Source organism: Rhamphochromis longiceps, linkage group LG3 (genome assembly GCF_057381845.1).
Source record: "Rhamphochromis longiceps isolate RC_006_pf linkage group LG3, R_longiceps_female_GT1.1, whole genome shotgun sequence".
NCBI classification, from domain to species: domain Eukaryota; kingdom Metazoa; phylum Chordata; class Actinopteri; order Cichliformes; family Cichlidae; genus Rhamphochromis; species Rhamphochromis longiceps.
Genome location: NC_140559.1, coordinates 55,022,815 through 55,033,930, shown reverse-complemented (window position 1 = coordinate 55,033,930; position 11,116 = coordinate 55,022,815). Strand labels below are relative to the sequence as shown.

Sequence of the window (11,116 nt, the reverse complement as noted above, 5' to 3'; positions counted from 1 at the left end):
ATATTCAGACCCATCTCAGTGGACTGGATCAGACAAATGTGGAAACACTAATGAGTCTTTGGCCACACAGTTTGTCTGAATTAATTAATTTAATTCTCCCAACACATTAAAAATGAAGGCAATAATACATCACTAACATAATTTCAAGATCTGTTGATTGACATTCTATGGACAGAAAGACAATTTTAAATCCACATCACTGAGGTCATTTTAACTTAACACTGACCGAAGTTTAACTCTGCAGATCATGACAGATATAGAATGAATGTTCCATTAAAACGTTTAAAAAATACATATAGATACATATAAGATTACATATGTCAGAGCAGGAAAAGATAATTTTAAATACAGAATAACAAAGTCAAATATTTAGCATATACTCAGATTTGCTTCAAAAACCTCAAACATGTAAATATTTTACATCAGATCCCCCAGATACAGCACTGTTAGCTTTTTCATTTTGACTGTCCTATTAAAAGAATGGAGACTGAGTCATCTATAACACACATAGTGACTATCTGAAACAAAGCAAAGGGATGTTCATATGCATGTGCGAATGTACATGAGCTAATGATTAGCGTTAAAAAATTTTTTAGTTTTAATATAATTACTTGAATTAATTACTTAAAAGTGCAAAAAACCTGTGAGCAGATTATTTTTCAAACAGAGGTAAAAGTAACCAAAAACTTATTTTAAAAACTTGCTTTAAATCATATTGTTTAATATGTATGTGGGTGTTAAAATATTTTAAGGTTTGTCTTATGAAATACTAGTTTTTCTTTCTATCTCACAAAAACAAAAATTACAATATCTGGGATGTGTTCTTCTGTACACAAGAACAAAAATGAGAAGGTATGTAAGTTGTTACTTGATGTTAAATGATTTCTTGAGGCTTTTTTCTGCCTGCTCTTTTGTGATGTCATTCCAACTTTCAGGAATATCAGCAGGGTTTGCATTATATTCTTTGGCAAGGTCCGTGTTGTACTTTGCCATTACATATTTCCAGTAGTCTGATGCCTCAAGGCTCAAATCTGGAGGGATTTTCCAGTCTGGGTAAATTTCCTTGTAATTCTTGTAAGGGTGCCATCTACCATTTGTATCAATGCAGCTAAAACACTGCTCACTGATCACAGAGGAAGAGCATATGTCAGTGACAAGTTTGTTTGTTACATGCCAAGTGTATTTACCCAGACCCTGTGGCCTATGCACTGCAGCAAAATGCTCATTATGTTTTCCTCCTCCGTCATCACAGACAACTTTGCAGAATGGACACTGTTTGCCACAACCAACCAGTTTGTTGAAAAGCTCATTCTCAGGCTGCACATGGAGCTGCTGTAGTTTCACTTCAAAGTTCAGTGTCTGAAACTCTTTTCTCAGAACTTGTTCCATCTCATTCACAGACACTGTGAGCCAGTCAGCAAACTGTTTCTTGTCAGCATTGTTCAAAAACATGAAAGCACCAAGAGCATCTTTGGAAATTACCAGTTTATCACCAAGTTCTTTACAAATATCTTCAACAAATGTCTTCAAGTCATGACTCTTTCCTGTTTTTGCCTTGTTGATGGCATCATTTATGCTTCTGATACATGACTGGAGATGTCGGTCCTCAAATTCAAATGCTGTTGACACATTTGAGTAGCGCTCCACTATTTGGTGGTAAATCCATGTTTTTACATAATCCTCATATGAAAAAATATAACTCAGATAGTTTTTTAAATCATTCTTTGAGAGTAAATCCAATAAAACTGAATACTGGAAGGACATTCGTGTGCTGAACTGCTCACATGTCTGCATTTCATCAATGATTTTAGGACCCAGGGACTGATTGATAAAGTCTTGAACAGCAGGCTTCAAGCACTGGTTGGTGAATTCTTCTGCTTTCTTTTGACATTGGTCTTCTTTATTAACCACATGTTTGAAATCATCACAAAACCTGTCCTTGTTCTTAATCAAACATTTGTAGGGATCATTTTCTTCATACACTTTCTTAAACTCTATGGCTGCAATTCCACAGATGTGCTGTTTTAGAAAAACTTCAAACATAATGTCTCCCTTGACGTCTTGGTTTTTCTCAAGGTTCTCATCAGTGATGTGTAGGATCTCCTTGATGTATGTGTCACAGTACATTTTTTTCCTTCTCACTTTTTCACTCACAAACTGAGTGCAAACATCTATGATGCTGTCAGCCAGTTTTTGTGCAGCCATTATGTAATCTTGAATGTCAAAAAACATACCTACTTCCTCAACTCTATTTGAGTATCTTTCAGCTGTATATCTGAAAGGTACCAAACCACAATCTTCCAGCCTTTTTTCTAAGAGTTCAAGTGTAACGTCCCCTTTATGTTTCAGGCTTTCTCTCAGATAAGATGATGCATTGGTAAAGATTTGCTCAGCTTGCTTTTCAGAACAAGGAAGTTTCTTCAGTGTTTCACACCACATCTTGAGAAACTTATTTTCAAGTTCTGTCTCTCCCATCGGAACATTATTTTTCCAACACTCATTAATCAGTAGCCAAACTGCATTTTCAATCTCTTTTATGTGATTCTCTTTGATTCGATCAATTTCTATCATTTCCTGTGTGATTTCTGCTGCTGCTGTGAGTTGATTAAAAACACTCCTTTCCATTTCACGCCGAAGGCTCTTTACATTGCTTGAAAATTCCTCTTTATATCCTTCGACAAGATGAACATGACCGTCTGTTTTCTTAAAATATTGTCTCAGATTTTCTAGAAGTCTTGTCTCCCATGTGGACAGCACTGTGGAGGCTTCAATTTTCAAACGTTTGAGAAATTCTCTGATGTCAGAAAACTGAGATTTTGCTACAATTGTACCAAAATTGGAAATTCTTGTTTCTGCGTTTGTTACCCAGGTGTACATCTCTTTTTTGAATTCCCACTCCCATTTGTTGAATTCTGTGCAGAGTCTCATGTATAAATCAGCTACGAGATTGTTTCTGAAGCTGAAGATGAAGCTTTCGTGCTTTACTGCATTCCATAGGTTTGACATCCACTCTTTAAAATCCAAGATATCCTTGGCCGATGACTGACAGTTTCCCAGCAGTTGGATGATGTGTTTCTTGAGCTCATATACAGCCTCACTGTAGCCTGCACTGACTGGTGCCATTGGCGGGTTTCCATTCCAGAGTCCAGGAATGTACCAGTTCCCAGTGTCTGGACTGTACTCCATCACATCAGTGAAGCTCTTGTTCTCCTCTTTCTTTTCCATTCTAGCTGCTGCCTGGGTCATCTCATTTAACTGTTCCAGGAGCAGTTTCCTGTCTCGTAAGTTCTTCTCATGGGCTGAAACATCGGACACATTCAGGTGAACAAACACACATTTAGGCTTTTTGCCCACCTCCTTCATCCTGAGAAAAGCATGCACAACTATTTGTAGGATGTCCTTCATTTCAGTCGAATTCTCCATTGCAACATTGACAATGGTGACATCACTCAGCCCCACAACAAGTGTTGCAAGCTCATTGTCGTGCTCATAGCTGTTGTCCAGTTGTGCAAGTTCTGGTGACTTTAAGCCCTCAGTGTCAATGATCAGCATGAAGTCACAGTTTAGAACTTTTTTCATATCTTCATCGATTTTGATGAGCGACATAAAAGCACCTCGAGTACATCGACCACTGCTGACCGCAAACTGCACTCCAAACATGGTGTTAAGGAGAGTGGACTTTCCTGTGCTTTGAACTCCAAGAACTGTGACTACATGTATCTTTCTGTTTGGAGAAATCAAGTCACTGAGCTGAGAGAGAACACCACTCACCCATCTGAGAGGGATGTTGGATGCATCTCCATCTACAAGCTCAAGGGGAAATCCATCAAGCAACAACTGTGCACACAGTTTGGGCAGATGCTGCAATTGTTGATGTGCTGGATCTGTTTGTGGAAGGGACAGTGAGGCTTCATAGATCTGACCCATTTCACGGAAGAAGTGTTCAGTCCCCAGTGAGCTGTTGGAAATTTGTCTGTCAATTTCCTTGATCTCTTCTTTGTTCTCAGAGTTCTTAAATTTTTCTTTATATTTTTCCCGAAGTTCAGACAATTTTACATGAGACAGGTTATCGAGGTTCATTTGCATCAATTTCAGGAAATAAAACCTCTCTGTTCCTGGGCTTGATATTGCATTGATGAAACATGTCATAGCTGTCGACATGTTATAAGAGTTCTGCTTTTTCCGCAGTTCTTTTTTCTGTAACAGAAGTTCACTTCTGTAATCTTCAATATTTCTAGACCCGATATGTTGAAGTCGAAATTCTTCCTTCTCTAAGCAGGTCAGTTTTTTCCATATTTCACCTTGCCGTGGAAGCTGATCTTCTTTGTATTTATGGATGTCATGAATTTCAGCAGTGATGGCTTCTGCATTTGTCTTTGCAGTCTGACACTCTGGAGAGTCTTCATCAACCAGGATTCCCAGTTTATAGGCAATGTCTGCCATCTGCTCTATTGTCATCTTAATCTTTGAGTTCTTCACCACATCTCTGACTTTTTTTCTCAAAGTTTGTACAAAATCTGCATCATTTTTCTGTTTCTTCTTAGTTATGATGTTGTTGTTACTCAAGCCCAATTTGTTTGCTACTGTTCTTAAAACCTCGTTATTACTTTCACCATTACCAACCAAGAAGATCTGTGTCTTTTGGTTTATGTTAGTGAGTAGACTGCACTCAGACTCATCCAAATCGCCGAAGAACACAAAAACTGCTGCAGATGTCTGACACAGAAAGGAGTATTGTGTTTCAAAAGATTCAATGTCCCCACGAAGGTTAGCTACAGCCACTGGCTGACTGAAAATATCAATGTTTGTGTTTCCACCAGGAAGATACCAAGTAATCTCAGTCAGTCCGTTGGATATTGCTCTTGGACTGTCACCACACTCCATGTTGCGGTGAACATAGGTGTCATGGTACTGCTGAGAATTGCTCAGAAGCTTATTGAGAATCTCTGACTTGGACGAGGAGCACTCACCCAGTCTGACAAAAGAGATCATTGGAAGTTCAGAGAGAACGATTCTGTCTTCAATGAAGCCCTTGGACTCTGACAGAGACTGAGGTCTGTACTTTTTAACAATGTCTCTCATGGCCCACAGCATGAGTGTGCACTGATTGGTGTCACAATTGGGAAGCAGCAGAGGAACAGAGAACTGACACATGGACATTTTTAGTGCCATTTCCTGCTGTACAAAACCATCAGAACACAGAAAGAGAGCAGTGATTATGTCGAGTGGGTTTGGCATGTCTGTGATCAATGATTGATCATTATGTTTTATCCTATTTCTAGCTGTGACATTAACCATCATCAGTTCCTTTAGAAAATACCATGGGAGGTCTGATTTATACTTGGCAGGTTCATCATTAATCATCTGCTCATCAATCTCAAGTAATTTGCTACGTGATTGTTTCTCCCTGTAGTACCGCTTCAAGTTCAAGTCCTCCAGTATGCTCACCAGGTGCCTCCCTGTTGATATAAAAAATTTTGTTATTTCTGTAACCATCTTAATGACTACCGGTATGTTTCTTACACATACAAATCTAATAACATCGTTCGCATAAAACGACCACTTCCTGTGGTAGTCTTATAGCTTTCATATATATACATAGGTATACTGCAAGGTATATCGTATCATTGTTCAAGTGTTTACTACACATTGGGAGGGTTTTTTAAATTGTTTGTTTTCCTAGAAATTAAAATCATCAAAGTAGTCTTTTATACTTAGTTTAAACAATGTTTAGTTACTTGTTTATGCAAAGTATTCATCACTGTGATTTGTTTTGTATTATAAAAGCTTTAAAAAACAAAACAAATAAAAGCTATAAAAGCATTTCTTTAAGTTTAGTTTCTTAGTTTTAGTGATGTGTTGATAGGTTCATTTTAGGGGTATCGTCTTCTTTAAATATTGCTAATCTAGAGTGTCTTTCTTTTCTAGTCATACTATTTCGCTGATCTACAAATACTAAAGTTAGATTCCACTATGCTGTTCAGATAGTAAACTCGTCTGGAAAGAGATCCTGTTCAAAATTGGCTAACTCTATTTTTAAGATTCTTCAAAAACGCTATCCACTGTACAGATTAAACTAAACAACTAGCCGAGGAAAATGGGTAGATGGATGGATAGGTAATAGTAATTTTCTCAGTATCTGTACCATGAATGTAAATTTCTAAAATTTAGATTTGACAAATTATACGAAACAGCATTAAATTTAGCTAAATTCACACTGATAACTGTTATATTTGGGATAACCTTACAGTGGAACTTTAAAATATTACTTCCAACCTACAAGTTTGTTTTTCACCTATTTTGAATGTGCAGTATTATCACACAACTTTTCAAATAAACAAAAAGTATAATGAAATTACTTTATAAAGACATTTCCATGTTTACACTGAGACTTAGCAAGTCCATGCACCCGTTCCCTGTGTAACACATTTTTGTTTGTTTTTTGTATTTTAAATAGCTATGACTTAAATTTACTTACTTGTGTGTGTATGTCTGCTGCAGCTGGTCACAATGTAGGTCTTAGCTTCACCAGCAGGAGTCTCCAAATGCTGAGACACTAACTCACTGTCGATATTAAACAGTGTTTTTTTCACATGACAACAAGGAGCTGTGGGAAAAATAATAGTAATAGTGATTGATAATGTTTTTACTTAAACGACTTATAGAGATTTCATCATGCAGCTTTTTGCTGAAACATGAAATTGCATAAAAATGTATTTTACCTCCTGCATCAGTCTGTTGGCGGGGATCTTTGCAGATACTGCATGGAGTTGGAGGAGTCTCTACTTCCTCGCAGTAAAGCTCAACAAACAAGTCTTCGGCACTGATTTTCTTTTGATAAATGATTAATTCTATATTAAAAAACAAATACATAATAATCTCCTAATTTTTTATTCAAGTACAAAGTAGCTGCTTACCTTCATTGTGGGTGCAGTCCCTAACACCCCACTGTTGCTTTAGGTTATTCCAGCAGTGTCTCTCTGATTACTATAATGAAAGTAAAGTGATTATTCTTCAAAGATTATTTCCTAAATGGAAGTTTAGCTGTCAAAATGAAACTCAAATGTCAAACTAGACAACCAACTCCCCGACTCTCCGTGGAGTTGGTTTTCTAGTTTGCAGGGGTGAAAAAATGAGTAGTGGTCTAATTTGGATATATAAAACATATATAAATATATATATTTCAAAAACAAGGCAAGAAGAGAAAATATGAAAACTGGATCTGAAAACACTGATCATGATTTTCCGGAATAGATGGAAGCACATAATTAAGAAGGGAGAGATTCAAGGATTCAGGAAAAACAAAAGGCTGCTTTCATGACGAGCCATATTAACCCTATAATGCACTTTGTATCATATGTGATACATGAGCTTCTTAGACCTCTAGCTCATTAACATGATCAATACTTGCTATAATTTCAAATTGTTATGGACATAACTCTTTTTTTTTTGTCTAAAATTAACATTGTTGTTAAGAAAAAGTTGCCAAAGACGTCCAATGTATCAAATGCGATATATATATATAAACATCTCAGTTCCATAAAATCTGAATTTTCTGGCTATGTTTTGATGGGTTGGGTCTTACAGGGTTAATACCTAAAGTGTAGCTGTTAATTGAGACATTGGTACATACTGCAGTGGAGTGTACGACTGTACTAATCTGATTAAAAGCTGTTTCAATATCTATTAATAAACAAAATTAAATATATACATAGTATGTGTATGCATATGGTGGGGCTTGTGGACCAGAAATGCCGGAGCCAATTTTTTGTCCCAGTCCAGCCCTGGTGAAAACCCAGCCCATTTCAATCATATGTATTATATTCCTGGATCATAATAAACAAGATAGATTGAGTTGAACTTTAATTAATTAACAGTATGTAAATTAAAGTAATTCAATTATTAATAATTAATAAGTATTTGTTTTACAATAATTTACACAAATTACTGCACTGCAGCACTAATTTACATACTGTAAAAATAATTATTATGACTTTGGAAAGAGAATACTAAAGCTCATAAGACGTAAGTTTAACTAATGGGTAATTATAGGAACATGGCACCTGTAGTACATTGAGAGACATGTATAAAGTTGGAATGGGCTGAAAGCATTAACAAACAATCCACTTCTTAGCATTTTTGCATTTATAGCATTTATACTTGTGCAACAGTACTTGCTGGCACATCACCAAGAGGTGCATTTCAGATTATGTGTAGGTAACGGAAGCATAAATTCCCTAGGTTGTCTGCTAGTGGTCAGTGTGCCAAAGGTGGCTTCACAATGGACTGGAAAATCAGTTTTAATGGTTCACTAGCTAGTTTTTTTGTTTTGTGTTTTTGTCTTCCTAATCGTATGCATAATGAAAGCATCACTGATGAAAAAAGACTATAAAACAACCTACCTTTATAGTAGATATCTGATCACGGCAAAATGCTGTTCTCTGATCCAGTGTTTGTTTGTTCTTTTTCTTTCTTCTTTCCTCTTTTCTACAATATTCACAGTAAAACTGCTGTTCTGTTTCTATCCCTGTAACAGTCTACTGCTACTGTCCCTATAGCAGTGTACTGATGGTGATTCTGAGCTCTCCTTTTATATTGTTAGGCGAATACTTTCACTTTCACTTAGGTGAGGCAGCAATTTTTTTTCACTTTCACAGTCACAATCAACCAGTCAAGCTTCAGTTAATGATTGAGGCATTTTAAGAAAAAGAAATGGTATGAAAAAAAAGCTTATATTGGAATGAGATCAGCAAATCTTTTCCTCATATTTGACTGATGGTTTTGTATATGCAATTTTATTTTCATTGAAATTGTAGTTAGTTTTAAAAGTGCTTCAAAATGATTGCCCAAATAGACCACATTTGACAAAAGTACTCAGTCACCCATCGAAATCATTTCAGAGAGATAAGATTAGTTTTGTATTAAATTAAACGCTGTAATTAAAAGTTAAAACCAGATGTACATAACTGATCGCAGGAATAACCTCAGGAGAACAAAGCATCACTAAATGTTTAAGTCAGCTGGTTTTCACCAACTTCACAGTCGGAGGTTCTGATATGTTGGTCTCTCACATGAAATAATTAGTTCAGATACTGACAAAAATAAAAACATAACATGCTTAGTAGGGTAGGACTCACAGATGTGAAAGAGCTGAAAAAGTTTGTCTGCATTCCAGCAAACAATTAGCTGGGGCTTGTGAGTTTGTGGCAGAGACTAACTTTGTCATCCAGGAAATGTGGATAATAAGGAAACAGTTAAAACAACACTGAAAAAAAATTGTTTTCCCTTTTCTTATTTTTCAGTTTATACATCCTTGATTCCTTTGACTTCATTTCCTTGAGGGAGACAAACTCACTTGACCAGTTTGTCTACCTCTAATAAAAAGACAATCAGTATTAGTAAGCACACCAACTGTTATTGCGAACTAAAGGACACCATTTTTGGAAGTGCAGTGATTAGCACTACCACCTCAATTCAAAACCATGAACTGGCTGGGGGGATTCTGTCACAGCTGTGAGGAAGGTATGGATGAATGGATGAAGGAGAGGTGAAGAGTAGTTATCCATTCATAGTTTCTGTCTCACTCAAAGGGTAGCCTAACTAATTACAATTCAGCCTTTCATATCCTCCTGAGACCCAGGGGAAAAAAAGTATTTTAATTTTGATCTTTTTCCAGATAAATCAAGTGTTGGGATGGTAACACATTACAAAAACAAAATTGTTTTTAATTAATTTTATTTAAATTTTACAACGTGCACTTCAGTGCACAAGGGGAGTTCATTGATCAAGAATGTGAAACTAACAAAATTCAAGAGCTATTTAAGAAAATTAAATGCTCCACTGAAATTTTTGTAAGCAGGATATTAAAACTTATTTATATAACAATATCATAAAAATGTAGATCATGGGTCAACTTAGAAGTCACTGACACTTCACTAGCTGTAAGCCACTGGTTCAGGAACAAGTGATTGCACTGGGCTTTCTATTTCACAAAAGTCAATTAATTTATGATATCTGAGGAACTAATGTGATTTTTTTATTTGGAGACACAAAGGAACATTTGGCACTTCCCACAGCTCACATATGTTTTACTGTTGCACCCAACCATTCTACAACTGAAATGCCTTGCACTGTTAACCATTTCAGGCAAGTGGAGTGAACCATATTTTGTTACACTCTCATCTGGTTGGGGCCTCCTTTTCTTGATTTTTGGAGAGAACTCTTCATTACTGGTATTATTCAGGTCTCGCTCACATTTTTGTCCCAGGTTTCTCAGCCAAGAGGAGCTTGAACTCCAGATACTGTGAGTTCTTTTCACAGATTGAGATCATTGACAACTTTCAGCAACGACGTGATCTTGTAGAAACAATCAGGTGTCATGGATTCAGCTATAATTGCGACTCTTGTTTTTTTACTTTACTGGAAAACATTTCTGCATTTTACCCATTTTTTATTTTTAACTCAAAATCAAAAATTCCAGATTCTCCTACATGTTGGTTTTGGACCAGATAGGACGACAGATTTCAGGTGGCCCCGTGTTTTTCTCTATTACATCTGCCACTGCATCTCGATAATCTTCGTGTGGCTCCTCCTGGGTTCTCACCCTCTCCTATCTGGCTCGCATGACTCTCATCTTCTGAAGAATCTATGTTTGAATCTCCCTCAATGATTCTGTTAAGAATTCTCTCTGCCTTTGTCAAAGAGTTGTCTACTAGGAAAAAGTGAAATAAATATAAGTACAAAGTCCCGACGTGCACTAGAGTACACATTAATAAATTAGTCATTTCCTCTGTGAAATTAAATAAGCTTAATTCTTAAAAACACCTCAAATTACTTACTAGATGTTTATTTTTGAAAATTTATCAAAATCCGATTTCAAAAAACATTTTAAATGTAAATATCATGCTTACCTTTCTTTCTTCCATAAAATGTGCTTGTGGGCATGCCAGCCATTTTGAAAAGGTGGGAAAAAGACAATTGGCAAGGCCACACCCCCACACATGTGATATCATTTTAAAGGTACTGTTGTCCTCTCTAAGAAACATCAGGACTTAGAAGAGTGGCAAGTAGAGTATGAGAGGTACAAGAAAAAACTAAATGTGTACTGCAGTGCACA

At 36.4% G+C, this 11,116-nt stretch overlaps 1 protein-coding gene across 1 annotated transcript; it reads right to left on the bottom strand.

Moving 5' to 3' along the window:
- Positions 1-808: 808 nt before the first annotated feature.
- LOC146675327 (interferon-induced very large GTPase 1-like) lies at positions 809-5,301 on the bottom strand. The gene has a single exon (XM_085402499.1). It carries the CDS (start codon positions 5,299-5,301, stop codon positions 865-867), a length of 4,437 nt encoding a protein of 1,478 aa, XP_085258625.1. The 3' UTR covers positions 809-864.
- Positions 5,302-11,116: the final 5,815 nt, after the last annotated feature.